We start from the raw sequence: 19,438 nt of genomic DNA on the forward strand, positions 1-19,438 counted from the left end.
ACAAGACTTTCCTTCTTCATCCTGAAGGTCTTCATCACTCATGCTCTTGTTTTGATTTACAGATCTCTAAAAAGGATGAAGTTCTCTATAAAGGCAAATCTCCACTCTGGCAAATCTTCTTTCCTTCCCTCCCTCACGGCAGGCTGCATTGACCTCACCCTCTTGGAAGAGTCTGCAGAATTGGCCTCCTAGCCTGGTGGGACATGATATGATCCTTCAATAATAACAAAGACAATGATAAAGATAACAGAAAATACTCACAAAGCAGGTGAAGCACAAAGCAGGTGAAGGGAATGCATAGGGCAACAGAACTAAAACTCCAAAAGGGAAACAGGCCTGAGCAAACCACCACCCGAACTCCTTTGTTCACAAATTTATGATTTTGCTCCCAGAGAAAATTGATAGGTGATATTGTCTATAAAGAACTAGTAAATGTAAATTAACAGATATGAGGCAAATGAATGCACTGCATGATGATTTCCAGCTGAAATGATTTTTTTTTTTCCTAGAGACCAAGTTTTTGTTAAACTTAATCCTTACTCTCTTCCTTCCCCAGCAGCAGAAACATCTGGTCGGTTTTAGATTCCCCTTGGATTTCCAACTTCAAAGGGAATTATAAAGAATAACAAATTCATGTACCAGCAGTAAAAAAAAAAAAAAAAAAAAAAAAACAGAGCAGCAGGAGAGAATGGTAAAATTGTCCTTATTTGACTGCTAGTGACAGGCGCCACAGGCAGAACTAGGAGGAAAGACAAAGGCAGGCTCACAGGGTGACAACCTGAGTTCCTGGAAGAGACTGAATCTTTGGCTATACTCAAATATGCACGGGCTCTTGCAAACTCAAAGGAATTTTCTCCTTGCATAAGTGAAAAAGTATAAAGAGTTAGGAAGGTTAAAAAAAAAGAAATGGGCTCACATGTACCTGTCACGTAGTAAGTATCAACAAAAGTTTGCTGAAAGGGTGATCAGGAGACAATTTTAAAGATTCACTTAACCTCTGAGTTTTTAACTTAATTTACAGAAAATAGTATGAGTTCTGATTCCACAAAAGGCTGGATAAGCCATCCCAGAAATAACTCAGGCTCCTAAGAATCCACTAGACCGATCATGTCCTCATAGAAGATCAGATCTCCCAGGGTTTCCAAAAAAGTCTGCTTCTTCCTTGCTCTGGTTCCTTATTAAAGGATGGGCAGAAATCAAAGTCCTACCAGAGTGGAGGAATAGAGTTTGAATGAACTACTGATAACTGTAGTTGTGCCAACTTATGCTTGACATCACTTTATAGAACTGGATTTATCTTTCTCCTCTGTCATTTTCTTAGCAAAACTGAAATATACTTCTTAGAGTGTAGGTCTTGATGTAATCAGACATTAGAAAATGAGAACAATTAAAGAAAGTACAATTTTGCCATTGTAATTACCTGTTACAAATAGCCTTTCCTCTTTCCTGTTTCATGTGCATTGTGTACAACAACAATAAACATATACGATTATCCAATCAATTTGTTTGTGGATAAAGAGAGAGGAAGAGTTAAAAGCTAACGTGTCTTTATGTAAGTAATTATAAAAGTCTTTAAACTTAGCATTCAGTGGTTATAGATCTCCACACCACAAATACATCAGGTTGATTCATAGTGAAAGCGTTAGTCACTCAGTCAAGTCTGACTCTTTGTGACTCCACGGACTGTCACCCACCAGGCTCGTCTGTCCATGGGATTCCCCAGGCAAGAATACTGGAGTGGGTTGCCATTTCCTTCTCCAGAGGATCTTCCCGACCCAGGGATTGAACCAGGGTCACCAGTAATTTCTGCAGGCAGATTCTTTACTGCCTGAGCCAGTGGGGTTGGTTGATTCATAGAATGGCTATTAAAAACTCAAAAGCAAATGACTTTTGATAAAAAAGTATACATCAACAGCATCTTAAGAATATTTCGTAGCATAGGATAAAATAAATAGAATCAGTTCTCTATGGAGCCCAGAATGGTTTGCTAATGGAATAGTCCCCTCAAAAGCAGACCATCTCAAAGGAAGTTCTATATATCACAGACTTTGAGTAATCTCTAGTGAAGGGTAAAACAATGAAGACTTCTCGGCATTTCCAATGTAAAAGAACTGAGCTGGCTGCAAAGTTTCTCCTTAAATATCTTTGCCTTGAATGGAGTCTTCATCCTTCTCTCACTCCTCCAGGTAAGGGAGAATCACCAAAGTTATCTCAGTAAAAGCATGCCATAATTCCCATCCTTGTGTTAACTGCGCATGATTGTATGTTATAAGTCTAATAAAATTTATCCAAAAAATATGCCAGCTTCTTGAAAGATGGGTCTGATGGTATGAACAAAACATTTTTTTTTTTCCTTTTGTAACTATCTGTATTTGAGTCTAAATTAAAGTCTTGGCTTGATGGGGGCATTTGCAAAAAATTTCCAGCCCTATTTAAGCAGAATCATCCAACCATGATTTTGAACTATACTACAGGGAAGGAGGTAGAGAATATGGAATACTACTTTATTTCAAGAAGAGTCGTTTTATAGCAAATGTAAGAATTTAATAAACACCAGACCCCAAGGCCAAGCATAAGAAAATGCTACACACACACACCAAGAATCAAACACTATCATTAAGCATAGTAGTAACAATAATAGTATCTGTTATTGTGATGAGACACTTAAGGTTCACTTGGGCATAATGAATAATATTTTAGCTAGAAAGAACTATGGGTAAACTTCCTCTTCTCTTTAAAACCCAGTTTATATTCTAGGTTTATATGACATGAGCTACATAATCCAACACCACATGTAAGAGAGAATGAAGGAAAAAGTGAAAAGTTATGCCTTTATTTCAGTTGTTGTGTTGGCAATATCAACCTTAAAATAATGATGAAAAGCTAATTCTTTCCAAATACGGGTATTTTGGGTTATGGTGAAATAGTAGTAGCTTTAAAACAGTATAGTAGCTAGATCCTACCTATCTTTTCCTGGAATGCCTGCTTCAATGCCAAGCTGTCAGGTACATTCCTGATCTTTTGAGGACATTATAATGATGGTAATGCCAGGCCAGGATAAAGAAAAACAGAAATGATCAGAAGATTGAGGGGAAAAAGACATGAGATGGAAAAAAAAATAGTTTGTATTGTGACACCATCCAGTCTAGCAATTTTTACAGATGTTTTCTGTTTGCTTGAGACAGTTTATTGCTTATGTTATTTCTTCTGTTTCTTTTTTTTTGCCATGTGCTTTCCTCCACCAACTTTGTTCAAAAATATTCTGTATGTGTCCATACTGCAAACCCTCATATCTTTCTAGATTTAGTGCAGTGAAGGAACTCTTTTTTTTTTTTTTCCTCTAAGGGTTAAGACACATTAATATTCCAGCTACTCACTTTCGAGGCCAATGGAAAATGTGCTCCTGAGATTAAATAGACCTGAGTAACACATAAATCCAGTTTATACTGATGCAGGATGGTATGCAGTTACTCACATCCTGAATCTCTGATGAGTGGAATACACCTGTTGGAACAGTCACTGACCTGCAGGTCAAAGACAGCCAGGCAGGATAAAACCTTCACCACTGGTTCTCTGTTGACAGCCTAGTTGCATGAAGCATTCGTTCGTGTGGATTTGGGTGTATAGGAGGTGGTTTAGCCATCAGAAACTGACTTGAGGATCTTTAAATATTCTGAGGATAAACTAGAGTAATACACACAGGCACAGAGGCAATGAGCACCCTTTGTTCTGCAAAGCACCATCTCCCTCTATGCTCACTTTCCCAGACATAGTGCTTTTTTTTGAAAAGTTATTCATACCATTAATGTATAATTCCTCCCTTTACAGATTTCTTAAGTGTCCCCTTAGGAAGAAGCCTTTTGTTTTGGCCAATTAAAACAAATAAAAAAAAAACCTATAAATGTTTAAATCCGATGTTACATTTGGTTTAAGTAGGTTCGCCATGCTTATCTAGGATGTGTTGGGCGCAGCCATGCTGGACTTCTCAGTACTCAGAGGGTTATGTTTCCTTTCACCTCAAATATGGAATTATATACAGCACAGAATATATCCAATGATGAGCGTAGTTAATGCGGCATTGATCTAACATGTAAATCATCATCCTAAGTTTGAACCAAAGGAAACCCCCGCAAAAAAAGCTCCCCAAAAACACTCATCCAAGAAACCTAGCCAAACTTGTAAAATATCTCTGTAGTCAACTAAATTGCCCTTTGGCTTACAGATGTGCATTAAAATGTTGTGAAGCACATGTCTGTGATTTTATGATCAATGTTTACATTTCAGAAAATATGACAATAATACTCAGAAGAAAAATACTCCTCTATATAATGATCTGAATTGTTTTTAACATTAAAATGTAGAAGGTTCTAATGGACCTGAAATATTGATGGGTTAAATGCTATAATGACTGGGGTTTGCTTCAGAAAAACATGGAAGTAGCACAGGAAAACAATAGGTCATGGGTATCGTCACTGTGCAAGCTGGGTCATGAGTACATGGGATTCATGGCAGCGATCTGCCTACACTCATGTACTTAAAAATTTTCATAATAAACAATTTAAAAATTTATACTGATTTGAACTTTCATTTACTTATTGATTGATTCATTTACTTTTTATATATAAGATTAGGGAAACAAAACATAAAAACAAAAATAAGAAAATACTTTGGACATTTAGGTTAAGTAAGCTATCCTTCTTCAGAAACAGTATATATTTATTTAAAATGATGGTTTTAAGGACTATGTAATTACATGTAGAATTCTTAGGTTAAATTTTGAAAGCAGGACATAAAATTATATGGAAAGTATGATTACAGCACGTTTTAAAAAATATATCCTCAGGGGAAAATGAGAGTAAAGAAATATATCAAATGGTTATTAATGGTTGGATTTAAATTATAGAAATAATTACTTTAATTTTTCTTCATTTTACTCCAATGTGTTTCTTCAAATTATTTTTAATAAGCATGTATCATTTTAAAATGAAAATAAATATTTATTCATTAGTGGATAAGATGTGCTCTCCTTTCCGAAGGAGCTTTTCACTTACTAAAACAGAGAATCTACAAACACCCAGAATTGCCCTGATAGTTTAAATCTTCATACCTAGATGTCAAATACATTCATCAGATTTTATCTGATCATAGAAACATAAAGAGCTTTCTGTGTGTTGGATAGAAATAGGAGAGGAACTGGCTTCTTTGCAAGCCAGAAAGAGTGTGAAATTTAGGCCATTTTGTGATGAGATCATTTCACAATGAATGCAACGGGAATGACTAAAGTTACCCAATGAGCCTCTCCCTTGAGTTCTAAACATTCACACTGATATGAGTTTCTTTTCGGGCAGCATAACAAGCAAAGTTTGAAGTGAGAGTAGGGAGTTACAACTTAAAGGCTTATGACCTTCACTGGCAAGGTGGGTACCTTCAGAGAGACAGATAGCTGTACAATAGAACTAGAAACAAAAATGAAGAAGAAACAAAAATGAAGCATTCATCCTTGTGGATCCGGGTGTATACCAGGTGGTCTAGCTATGGGAAACTGACAAAACGGAGTAACACACACAGGCACAGAGGCCTATCTAGTGTACAGACAGACAGACGTACAATAGGACTAGAAACCAAGATACAGTGACATCTGTAGATTACGTGCAATAGACATGCCAAGTCTCTGCTAGAAAGCTGTCTTTATTACCCAAGAGATTATTTTCCTCATCTTATGCACATTCATATAAATAGAAGTCAACAGTATAGGTGCTAAAATTGTGGAGAATATGATGTTCATAACTAAATAGGCCTGGCCGGGGCCAGGCAGAATATATTCAGATGCCAGGCAAGTCACCCTTTCACTCTTTCCTCTCTGGTGTAACTGTCAGTGCATTTCTATGCAGGCTAATCTCTAGCACACTCAGCTCTTTCAGGTTTTGTCTTGATGATGTTCTACCAATATTCCCTGCACTCTCCTCCCAGCCACTGAACTCTCAAGAATCCTTGAAACTCTGAATTTTAAAACTTTACAAATTCTCACCACAAGACACATAGACCTCGTTTCAAACCTAGGTTCCCTTGCAGCCTTGATGTTGATCCTCTTACTTAACTGGCAATGTTGGTGATAGTGGTGAGGGTTGTTCATGTCCCTTGTGTTTGTGGGTATACACAGGAGCAATCATTGATTCACATGAAGCAAATACATTTCACATTTGTAGCATATCATCAAAAAACAGCAGGTAATTCAAAACATCATAAAATATGTTTGGAGAATTTTGTCTGCATAAGGCAAAAACACCCAGTGTTCCACATGGAAACATCCATGCTCAGCTTCACCAAAGCACCTTCTCTGTCCTTTGGAACTAGACTCCTTTGGAAATAGACATATATTATCTCTGGAGAGTTTTTCAAGCAAGTCTTTTGAATACTTCCTCCCCCGTGCAGCAAAATCAGTGTAAACTGTTTGCTGAACTCTGTGACGATAGGTTCTTAAGACCATGTTTCGTATCATTCTAAATGATGGTATTTCAAGTGAATAAATAGGAATTGGAACAGGTACCCTTCATCAATGTCAAAATGCTTTCTGTTCAAATTTAGCACTTGAGGTGGTGGACTCGCCACTGCTTTAGGTCTAATTCTTTCTGAGGTTGGGAGAAGTATACTTGACTTCTGTGCACCTCAATATTTTGGGCCGCCGTTTAGAGATGATGAAAAGATGCTTACCAGACAGCAATGTCACAAGGAATATCCAGTTAGTGATGGTGAAGCATTCTGAAATTAAAAGAATACCATTAGTGCTAGGTATTGGTAAAATGTATGACAACATGGCAATCATAGAAAATAACACATTTACTTCTCACTCAGGACACTGACATACTGACATTATATAAAAATAAAGGATGCTCCCCTTTGGGAATGAAAATACAACTGCACCCTGAAAAAGGGCTTTTTTATTTGCCTGTGTGTTTTAACTTTAAGGTTCTAACCAGTTGCAACCAGTTGTGAATGACTTGCTGCCTATTTCTGTAATTCACTGTAACTTGTGTTGAGAAAGTTATGTTTTATGGTTAATTATCCATGGTCTGTTTAAAAAAATAAATCAAACCATTGTGAACCACCAGGATTTGCAGCTCCATTTGAACTTCACTGTACTTTTGATTAAACATTTTGTAAATAAAAACAAACTGGTTTCTCCTTGTTTGGGGTTGTTTGTTACTTGTGTTCTGGATATAAATATTGTGGCAAGAGTGGTGGAACAAGCTATGGATTATTTACCCCTGGTTTCATGAGTTGTGAGTTACTGGCCTTATCCTTTTTCATGAGTATAAATAAATGTATAGCATTATATTCCAAGTCCTGTAAGACAACTAGAATGAGTGAACTGAAACCTTTTAAAACCAAAACCTTTTATGCTAAGTCACAGAGCAACAAAACAAACCCCAAATTAACATTTAAAAAGCTTCTACTGTGGAGCAACAAAATCCCCAAATATTATATAATCTGCATTTTAAAAATTGCTTCCCTAACAAGCAAGTCTATCAACAATTCCACATGGAGGTCTTTCCACTGCTTTTATAATGGAGATGCCACAGACAGTTTTACCAGAGATCACCTCCCACCCACAATATCACCATCAGAATGAAGCCCTGAAAATAACCAGAATGATAACTTGAGCCAAAATTGATTTAGAAAGATCAAGAGTTACTGTAGCTAAAGATAATGAAACATTATAAAAGAAGAATTCTGTATAAAATCTGTCATCATCCTACGACTTATATAAATAAAAGAAGCCTAAAAAATAATTGCCTAAGGAAAATGAGTAAAGTCAAGATTCAAAAGACCCTGTGGCAGAGTATAAGAGGAGTATATTTGAGACCCATAATCATATGGCCCTAACACATCTGCATATGAAACTCAATAAGGATCCCTAAAGTACCTTGCTCAAAATTATGTTTGTTAAACGATCCAATGGTCTGTGTATCACTGACCATTAAAAAGGACCTCCAGGAAAGATATAAAATTTCTTTCTGCAATTTGTTATTTTTTAAGAAAAGATAGAGACAAGATAATAAGGGCTTTCTTGTAAAATGGGGTAACCACCCCTGACTGAAGTCTGAAGAGCACTGTATTTGATCTCACCTGACCCCTTTACTACTATCATGGCTTACTGCTTACTTGCATAAAGCACTAAGAGGGGACAGTCACTGCAGCTCACCAAAACATGGTAAAATATTCCTAAAGCAGCTACTATGTGCTGGGCACAACTGGAGTGATTCTTGATGGAAGAGCAAGTTAGTGACTGAGGTTCTTGTTGCAACATTTAAAATATCTATTACTATTGCCAATAGCAAAGAGAAGCCAGGTTAAAAGAGTTGTGAAGGACTTCTGAAAAATTAGAAGTTTAAATCTTGCCCTATCTTCCTGTATGCCTGAAAATAGAAAGTTTAGGCTTGTCAACCCTTCCTAGGCCTGGATTCCATACTGCAGAAGAAAAACTAGAAGTAGCTTACAAGTTCCCAGGGCCGTGGTTACAACCAAAAAAGCGTGCAGTTCAAAAGCAACTGGAATTCATGGGGCATTGAAAGGTCAATTTTGCCCTAAGTATGGTTTAGAGAGTGCAAAAATTGACTGAGAGGGAATTGAAAGTTATTCTGATAAACTGAGGCAGGAAAAAGTCCAAAGATGTTTTACTCAAAGACGTTTTCCCTACTCTTTTGATAACCAGATAGCTCCAAATATTTTTGACAATCAAGAAAATGCTCCTCCATAAAGGAATAAGGTTTCTTTTAAATTTAAGCAAACCCATTTGAAAATTAGGGTATTCTAAATGATTCCCTGTATACAGAACTGTAGACCAAAACTAAGTGCTTGGCTACAGATGATTAATCATGCTAAAATTACATTATAAAGAAACATTTTACATGGTGCAGTATTCAATTTGATAAACAAGTACACACATACAAAACTGCCTATTGGAATCCACACTCAGTTACAATTGAGAAAACCACAATTCAAAAAGATTAACACACCCCAATGTTCATAGCACCACCATTTACAATAGCCAAGGCATGGAAACAATCTAAATGTCCATTGACAGATGAATGGATAAAGGTATGGTATATTTATACAATGAAATACAACTCAGTCATAAAAAGAATGAAATAACGCCTTTTGCAGCAACACGGATGGACCTAGAGATCATCATAGTAAGTGAAGTAAGCCAGACTGAAAAAGACAAATATATGATATCACTTATATGTAGAACCTTAAAAAAAAATACAGATGAGTTTATATTCAAAACAGAAATAGATGCAAAGACATAGAAAATAAACATGGTTACCAAAGGGGAAAAGGGGAAAGGGATAAATTAGGATTTGGGGATTAACATATATATATATATGTTATACATATAACTACTATATATATATAAAATAGATAACCAACAAGGATCTACTGTACAGTAACAGGCAACTATACTCAATATTTTATAATAATCTATAAGAGAAAAGAGAAAATAATCTAAAAGAGAAAAGAATCTTAAAAAGAATTATATATAACTAAATCACTTTGCTATATAACTGAAACTAACACACACTGTAGCTCAGCTGTACATTAATAAAAAAGATTAAAAATATGAAGGACACAGAAAAGATATATGTGTAAATATATATGTGAATATCTTGCTTAAAGACTAGAATATTGTGACCAATTTTCATTATGTTTACACAAACAAATCTGTCTGAACTATAGATTCTTTCAAGGAAAAAAATCTGAAAGGAAATGTATTTACAAAATACTTTAAAAACATATGCTAGCTTAGTCATTATTCATATTCAGACAACAAAAGATGTGCCCATGTCATCACACATACAGAGATACTATAACCCCAGTGATCTTGATCATTCAGTTGTTACAACAGTGAACCACATGTTTAGATAATGAAACCTGAAAAACCAGACAAAACTCTCCTGGCTTTGATTTTTATCTTTATGCACCAGGCTTTTCCACACAAAAGGAATCCAAAATTCAATAGCTAACATATAAGAGAAAGTCAAACAAACTAGGAAATAGCCTGAATCTTTTATAAAAAGTAGAGAAAAATCTACCTCCTTCCTTTAGTAAATCAAGTGAACCAATTCCATACAGCCTTACCATCCAGAAGTAAATATGATCTAAAGGAATGATACTGATCCCGAATACACAGTGATCAAAAGCTTCAGTAGTTTCTACTCAGATCCATCCTCTCCGCCTGGTTTCACCTACCCTGATTGCATTAAGAACCCTCAGAATTACTAGCACACTACTCCTTACATACCTGATCTTACTTTCCTCTAGCATAAACCTCAGAGTGCCTAACGCTGTGCTCTCTAGCATTTTGCATCCATTTTAAGACCATTTGATAGGCAGAAGCTGAAAGGGAAGACCAAAACAAACCTCCAAAGACCTCTAACCTCCCTCATCAGACAAACGTCTGGTACCCAGAGGACATCAGCCAGTTAAGGGAAACAAACTATTGTAACAGGGAAGGAAGACTAATCAACCTCATACAAATCTCACCATGTTCCCATTTGGGAAGGGAGTTACTTCAGTGAAAAAGTAGGGGGTGTAGGAAAGAAGTGAAGAACTACAAAGTAAAAAAAAAAAAAAACCAAAAAACTTTTATTATACATTGGAGACTTAAAGGCAGTGCAATGAATCCAAAGGTGTTTCAGGGAATAGTGCGACAGAAAGTTTTAAATGAGAATTCCAGAAACTACAAGTTCTTAAATGGATCTGTTGTTTAAGGGATGAATTCTGTAGGGAGTTTGAATTAAGTGTCTGCTGTAGCATCTAGATTTTTTCTCTTTCATTAAGACTTTTGGGTTTGAATATACTTTGTCACGAGAAAAAAAACTGTAGGGCTTTATCCATCCCTCAAAGTAAAAAGCAAGAGAAAGACAGGGTTTATATAACCAGCTTTTTACATAAATATTACATCAGGATACATTTCAAATGAAAACACACACATACACACACACAGCTGTCTTCCTTATCCTTTCTATTTTAAAATTCATTTCTTACTTTAAATGTTGTTGATTTTTCACAAAATAAGTAAAAACCAAGTCAGCATTAAACACCTCAGAATAATTTTAGTCTTATGTTACCTGGAAAATTTACCACATCATGGAGGGTCACAAAATCTTGTTTTAAAGCCAGTGAAGGCACTGATAATTATGGGATGTTTTGTTGCAGCTCAGGGCAACTAGAAATGTTCATGAATGTTAGCTAACTCCCCTCTCAACAGTCTGAAAAAAGGGGAAAAAAAACTGTAAGTTTTCCCCATCTGTTATTTCCTTTTTTTTTCTTTTTGGCTGTGGAAAAGTAAAATTATGCAAGAGCTTTTGAATGTAAAGGCTGTGTGTGCTTTTTCCCTTTTTGTCTCTGTGTACCGGTTATGCGATGTTGCGTAACTGAGTACAGAGTAGGCGGTTAGCGTTTACTATTGATTTACACTATGCCATCTAATGAATTCAGAACACTAAAAAGAAAGGAGCAGGAAGGCAGGGAAGAAAAAAGATAGAGAGAGAAACAGGGAGAGGCAAAAAAGACCAAACAGAGGGGAGAGAGTAAGACTCAATTAGAGAAACAATTCTAATATCTGGAATAGTTTCATTCTTACTCCCTTTAGCTCTGATTTTCAGTTATTGTTCAGGTCTCAAAAAAACGGATTTGAGTTACTGACCCCAATATTCTGATCTTATTTCTAATGAGGATTACTGGCAGGAGAGTGTCTGAAAGTACTAATGTGTAAAATCACTTGAAAGCAATTCCACTACACTGTCAGCCTTCTCCATATGCTCCTGTTGTCATTCTCTCGATACCTTAGGGAATCCATACCTGTGCTAGCCAATGCTATGGTCTAACTAGTTTACCTAATAGCAGATATCATTTGAAAAACACACAGAGATATCACCAGGGCAAAGAGAAATATCTTCAATTTTACCCTTCCCCTTTAAAAATGCATGAAGAATGCATATGGAAATCTTTGAATAGATCACTATTTTACTTTGGAAGAACGTATAAGTGAAAGTTGCTCAGTCATGTCCGACCGACTCTTTGTGACCCCATAGACTATACAGTCCATGGAATTCTCCAGGTAAGAATACCACAGTAGGTAGCTGTTCCCTTCTCCAGGGGATCTTCCCAACCCAGGGATCGAACCCAGGTCTACTGCATTGCAGGCGGCTTCTTTACCAGCTGAGCCACCAAGCTGAGCCACCAAGGAAGCCCTGGAAGAAGGTATATATACACATTATCTGACTAAACAGAATAGCCCAATATAGGGCAATGAAAGAGAAATGGTCAATGAGAAAAGATTCTAAACTGATGAAGATGCTTATAAGAGAAATTTCAATAATTTCTAATATTGTGCTTATGGAGAGTGCCTAAAATTAACTTTTAATCTGGATGACTACAGACAGCTCCAGTCCTCTGAGCCTGTCTGATGCTTCTTGTGCCACATAATGAGTTCCCAGAGCTGAGGCTAGAAAGTATGGGTGATGTTGACTGTGCTGCTAGGCACAGGACCATCCTGTACCTGAGTGCCCTCCTATGGCTGAGGACAATCACTAAAGTGATAAAAAGAAACAGAAATTCTCTTTATTAGCAGCCAGTTAGAGAGCAAGGCAGGGAGCCTGTACCCTTTTTGAATGTGTTTGCAAATGGTGACTAGAAAAAAATCACCAGAGGTCACCTAAAGGAAAGAACAAGAGTTTGAGGTTACATTTCTGATCTTCCAAAGTTAACTTTTCTCCCATTTCAGCTTAGGAAATAAAAATAGATGCCTACTCCATCCATTTTTCAAGGATGATTCAATGACTGGCAGCCATGTGCACACAGTTTATACCTAGCACCTAGCACAGTGCTTGGCACATTCTCTATGTTCAGCAATACTTGTTGATACAGTAAAATGATTACGGAAGAAGCGGCTCGGTAGGAATAGTATAGTAGAAAAGCTTCAGAAAATATATGCCAAAGATTTACAGGAAATCTTAGGCTGTGCTTAGACTGTAGACACAAAATAATGATGCAGATAAACTGTCAAACAGTTATTTGGGGATCAGCTGACTTTAATTTCATTTTATTAGAAACAAAGCTTAACAAAATTGTAATACTAGTAATATCAGCAAAGTTTTGTGTTCATTTCCACCATCCCTTTGGACTATTTTTCATTTCAGTCTTGAGCACAGAAAAATCCATTTTAATTTCCATGGACACATTCTAAAGGAAAAGTCATGGGATAGCAACATAATTCATCTTTTAAAAAATCCTGAGAAGAATGTAGCCATTTAGTAATGGGGGAAAATATAGCTTTTTGTTGAAGGGCAAGGCAGGTTGAGTTTTGATTAGGTTATGCAAATTTAAATTAATAGAAAGGCAACCAAGAATGTACTGATTTCCATTTTCTTGGTTACACAGGAGTTTTAAATTTCTGGATTAGAAAGTCAGAAATGCCATCTTTCAGCTAATTGGTGAATAAGACCTTTAGAGAAAGAGTTGCAAGTATAATATTCCAGTTGAAGATTTAACTTAAAGTGTGTTTGGCAATGGTAGCCATAGTACTTTTTATAAAGTGGAACTACCTTCTTGTTAACTCATCTGGGACTAAGCATGTACAAATCAGTAAAAACTTCCAAAAGGTTTTTTTTTTTTTTTTTTTTTTTGATCATTAGTATGATCTAATCTAATTCAGAACTTCCTTCAACAAGCATCCAAGCAGCAGGTCAACAAGATCATTCCATGTACTGTTTCATTTCATGGATTCTTAAAAGTGGATGAGAATATGCCTGTACCCCTTACTTTGTATGTGAAGATTACGAAGCTCAGAAGATAATTTTCTCAGGAGTTTATATTTTGAGACAGAGCTGAGACTTGTACCTAAGGTTCACAGTTCATTTCTCCACAGGACAGAGTAAGTCAAAGTTGCATAAAGTGAATCTTATTTTAAATGCTATAAAGAGAGCTTTCAAAAGTTTTTTTTTATAAGATAAAGACTGCTTACATTATGTAAAATGTTCCCCTCAAAGCTATCTTATAATTTTTCATCTTTAACCTGAGTCTCCTCTTCCTCCTCTTTTTCTTCCTCCTTATTCTTTAGACCTTTGGATTGAGTCTCTCTTACTCTGTTTCTCACTCATTTATCTCTATACCCGGCTTTACCTGGTGACTCAGATGGTAAAGAATCTGCCTGCAATGCAGGAGCCCTGGCTTTAATTCCTGAGTTGGGAAGATCTCCTGGAGAAGGAAATGGTTACCCACTCCAGTCTTCTTGCCTGGAGAATTCCATGGACAAAGGAGCCTGGTGGGCTACAATCCATGCAGCCGCAAAGAGTCAGACGCGACTGAGTGACTAACACACTGGCTTAAAATTCTTCCCTTTTCCTCACTTTTTATCTGCTTCTACATTTATTTATTAGTCTTCATAAAAATAATTTTTTTTAAATGTGTTTTGAGAGTCTCAGAAATCTTAAAGGAAGAAGAGGTTTGGATTTAGCACTATACAAAAAATAGGTATTTGGTATACATTTAAATGTTTTAAAAACTAAAACAAGGTGCTGACAACCTGAGGGTAAGCTACAGCTGTAGGCTCTGCCTGTGTTACAGCTGTCTAGACCTCCAAACTGCCGGGGAGGAAACTGGGCCTTGTGCTACAGGAATCTCATCCAAGACAGAGGGCAAAGGCTCACAATCTCCAGACACGACCACTCATTTTTCTACCACATCAGGTCACCTTTCTGTTTCCTTTTCTTTCTTTTTATTCCACAGTCACAACTATTTTGAGACTGATTGTGGCATAGCAGGAAGAGATCTAGAGAAATCCTAGTGACTTAATGTGGTTTAATGACATTGGCCAAACTCTGAATGCCAAAAAAAGACAGAGAGTTGCATACTAAATCTGCAGTTACACAGAAAGTGAAGTCTGAGTGAGCTTAGATCCGATAAAGAGATCTCTGTATAACAAGGACATTGCTGCAAGAATCGTTTAGACTGTGTCATTGTTTCCTCTATAAAGCTTAACTCCTGTGGGCTTTACAATTAAGTTAAAATGATTGGCTCTAGGCTGAAATGCAGCTCTAGATATCTTAGAGTGGGAGGTGTTTTTGTGTTTTTGTTTTTTTCTCCCTGCTTATTCCTTAACAAAGAAGGTATACAGCAACTATTTAGCCATTTCAATGACATCTCTAATACTGTGGCCACCTGATGTAAAAGAGCCAACTCTTTGGAAAAGACCTGATGCTGGGAAAGATAGAGGGCAAAAGGAGCAGGAGGCAACAGAGAATGAGACGGTTGGATGGTATCACCAAATCAATGGACATGAACTTGAGCAAACTCTGGGAAATAGTGAAGGAGAGGGAAGTCTGGCATGCTGCAGTCCATGGGTTGCAAAGAGTTGGACATGACTGAGCAGCTGAACAATAACAATGCCATCTGGATTCTGACTGCACATGCATGTGCGCTAAGTCACTTCAGTTGTGTCCGCCTCTGTGACCCCATGGATCATGGCCTACCAGGCTGCTGTGTCCATGGGATTCTCCAGGCAAGAATGCTGGAGTGGGTTGCCATTTCCTCCTCCAGAGTTCTTCCCAACCCAGGGATCGAACTCGCATCTCAAGCTTCCTGCACTGGCAGGCATGTGCTTTACCACTTGTGCCACCTGGGAAGCCCTTTCTGGTCGCACACCTCGCCCTAAAAGAGTAGGTGCTAATCAAGGAGACTAATCTATGCTGAGCAAAAGTGAGTAACATCCACTGTGGAAAGAAGGATATGAAGTTGGTACAAGGATGGGCAATAAGTGGATGTTTTATTATTTCAAAAGACTTAATGTACATCACTTGGATAGATATTTCATTATACTTTATTGATATGAATAGGATTCTGGCAATACTTTGGTAAAAGTCTACCATTTCTATTTGTTGACTAGAAAACATTACAATTACAGGAGGCAGAAATTCCTGGTGGTTTCCTTAGATCTCCTTCTTTGTAAGCCCATTACCAGGGTAGCTATAATAATCAATAATTTTTTAAATGCCTTATTCCTATGTCTTTAGCATTGGTTAATGTCTATAGCATGATGCTAGCCACAATGGTGAGAAGGGTTAGGAGGAGGAAGTCCCAGACAGAAGTTAAAATTAATAGGCCAGAAGCAAACTAGCATTTATTGAATACATATTATGTGCTACATCCTTCCACGATATCATTCATTTAATACAAATCCCCTGTGAATTAAGACTGGCCTAAGTTTCATAGATTAGTAACCTAGTTACAGAGCTGTTAGCTTAATTTGCTTAAGGATACAGCTAATTAAAAAGTTGCGGTGAGAAGAGTTAGGACATATTGGACTCCCATAGTGGTTCATAGATAGCGTAATGTACCACAAGGCCAGGAACAGAATATGAAGCCATCTAACCAAAAAAAATTCTCTACACCAATGATGAGAACCACCAAAAGTCCCAAGTAGGGGGTGGGAAGGATAAATGACTCCTAAAAGAAAATAGATTCTAGCTTTGCTCTCGGCTATGACAAGTCTTTGTTTTCCAAATTCATATCTGGAAAATGTTCCTTATCAAAGGTAAAGAAATGCACAATTTCTCAGGAATCTTTCGATCACACCAGCTATTTGAGTGTTTCTAAAAATTCCTTTAAAGATTTATACTGAATAAAGGTAAAAAATATAATAAAATTTGATTAAAATTTGACGATTAGCATATTAACAATTGATTGTATCTATGTATGTATATTTGTGTCTACGTGTATTACATACATTTTTTCTTTATGCCAAAGCTTATGATAATTATTGTACTATGAAGTACTTGACAGAGTCTAAACAATGGATCTGTTAAGTCAGGAGGAAAGGAACGAAACAAAGAATAAGTAAAGGAGAAGCATGTGTGTGTGTGTGTGTGTGTGTGTCTGTGTGCGCATGTATATGTATGTGTATATATATACATATATATATAATTATATATATATATTATATATATATTATTATATATATATGTATATATGTATTGTATATATATATGTGTGTATATATATACATATATATGTATATATATATGTATTATATATATGTATATATGTATATATACATATATATGTATATATGTATATATATTATGTATATATGTATACATATATACATATAATTTTCTTCAGAATTTTAGTCCAAAAATATTTAAGCTAAATAAGCCATAATGCTGTAAGTCTACATTGTGTATACATGTTTGTGTGCATACATTTTTTCACTCCTTGTCAAAATTTTAATTACTATAAAGTACTTGACAAAATCTAAACAAAATCTGAATATGTTAGGCCAGGACAAAGGGAAAGAAGCAAAGAACAAGAAAAACGGAATGTGCGTGTGTGTATGTGTGTGGGTGTGTGTAGACGAAAAGTTTTACTATGTTAATCTGGCAAACAGTTATTTTTCAAAAGTCTGCTTTTCTATAGTGAATCTTTTATATGTAGACATATTATTTTACACTACTCATAAATAAACACTTGTTGAAAATAACATTAGAACACATCAAGTAAGTAAGAGCAGTTTTGAAAAGTCTTTAGTTTGAAGTACTATTGAGTTTACCAACTTTATACATTGCTAGGAAGTATTCTTTCAAAATAATTAACAAAATGGAGAGTATGCTCCATTTTTCACACACTATAGGTTTTTGGAATGAATTTTTCACAACTGTATTAGTGTGTGTGTGTGTGACATATTATTCTCAGGACCTCTGGGACATTTTTCTTAATAATTTTTTAACAGCTCAGCTTTTTATTGAATGTCTTACTAAAGAGGTTTAGTCAAAAAGATCAAAGTCCATGTCATCATCAGACTCTTCGGATTCTTCTTTCTTTGCTTTTACTTTCTCCTCCTCAGCTGGGGCAGCAATGGTGGACGGGGCAGGACCTCCTGCTGGTGCAGCACCAGCTGCTGGGGCAGGTCCACCAGCCCCCACACAGCAGATGAGGCTCCCGATGTTGACATTGGTCAAACCCTTTGCAAACAAACCTGGCCATAAAGGCTCAACATTTACACCGGCTGCTTTAATGAGGGTATTGATCTTATCCTCCATGACCGTCACCTCATCATCGTGCAGAATGAGGGCAGAATAGATGCAAGCGAGCTCCGAGACAGAGGCCATGGTGCGGGTGAGTGCTAGGTAGGGGATGCTGGGTGCGGTGCTAGTCACCGGATGAAGTAAGGGCCTCACCCCAAAATGGCCTAAGCTTCCTTGGAAGAACCGAGCACCTTAGTGGCAGCGGAGGAAAGACTTAATAAATTTTTAAAGTCAAAATTTGGTAAGGAAGTTAAAGTAACAGCAGCAAAACAGGTCTGAAAGTAAGAATGAACAGTTCTTAGGCAGCGCTAATTTATTTCTCAAGTTTTAATGAGTCCTTGCTTTGTCCTTCCCTCCTCTTCTTGCTCAAGTCTGAATGTGTTTGAGAGCAAAGAGGAAGAAACAGTGGCTTCTGGCTTCAAAGAAGCAACAAAAGAGGAGAGAACTAGATCACCTCCTAGGCTCCCATTTCCTTCCTTTATAAGAAAAAGCAATAGTAAAATGATCAACAGGAAAAGTGATGACAAGGACTTTGACAGTTCTGTGGTGTGAGGCAAAAGCAGGATTTGCATCTGCATAATTTCAGGGACTTTCTTCAAAATTGAAGTTCTCTGGATATTCTTATAATAATGCTGAAAAATTCACATGATCTGTTGTGGAAATAGGTGAGATTTATGAGAAAGAGGAGGCACTCTTTATTTTCATATGGTATTTAAACTCATGATCAAGATGTAACTTTCAACATTAAAGAAAATTACCCAGTTAACTCGAACCTACTCAAAATAACTCACAGTACCCTCCCCACTAAAACAAAACAAAATAAAGCAAAACTCGCAACCAGTTATTTTGACTGGTGCAAACAGTGACATGAAAGTAACAGATGGAAGCCCAGTTTTACTCACACAACATACTCACTAAACACAATCACACGCAGTCCCACGAAAATAACTTAACAATGGTGACTATGGCCTTATGCTTCAAAATATCTCTTTTAGGTGAGTTTCCTTAAAGACTTCAGGGGGCTTGTGAAAAATAACATAGAATGAAACTAACTCATCTGTCCATACCTTGAAACGGGAAAGAGCTGCCAATCACAGCCTGCAAAGAGGAATCTTGTCACCTTTGTCAAGTCCTTTCTGAGGATTGGAACAGGTGTTCTTTTCTTATGCATTATTTTTTTGTTGTCTGGTAGTATTTTTAGGAAGGGTGATGATATATCTGTACTTTTAAAAACACCACATTACATAGCATCTAAAAACTTTCATAAATCAAATAATTAAAAGTAACAAATCTTCCTGCTAATTGCTCCTCAAAGTTGAAAGAAAGGTTATTTTCTTACCTTACACCATGCC

General features: G+C 36.6%; 2 protein-coding genes across 13 annotated transcripts in view; both read right to left on the minus strand.

Annotated features, from left to right (window-relative positions):
- The window catches only part of ZBTB20 (zinc finger and BTB domain containing 20), an 858,187-nt gene that overhangs the window by 383,267 nt on the left and 455,482 nt on the right, over positions 1-19,438 (minus strand). For all 12 annotated transcript variants that reach the window (XM_065942514.1, XM_065942523.1, XM_065942509.1 and 9 more), the window contains one exon: positions 6,712-6,759. The gene's annotated coding sequence lies outside the window, so the exon portion shown is untranslated. The remainder of the gene's footprint in view (positions 1-6,711; positions 6,760-19,438) is intronic.
- On the minus strand, positions 17,826-18,255 carry LOC136173733 (large ribosomal subunit protein P1-like). Its single transcript, XM_065943595.1, has 2 exons — positions 18,105-18,255; positions 17,826-18,023 (listed from the first exon to the last, which is right to left on the minus strand). The coding sequence occupies exons 1-2, from the start codon at positions 18,168-18,170 to the stop codon at positions 17,826-17,828; spliced, it is 264 nt and encodes an 87-aa protein (XP_065799667.1). The 5' UTR covers positions 18,171-18,255.

This window comes from Muntiacus reevesi, chromosome 8 (genome assembly GCF_963930625.1).
Source record: "Muntiacus reevesi chromosome 8, mMunRee1.1, whole genome shotgun sequence".
In the NCBI taxonomy this organism is placed as follows: domain Eukaryota; kingdom Metazoa; phylum Chordata; class Mammalia; order Artiodactyla; family Cervidae; genus Muntiacus; species Muntiacus reevesi.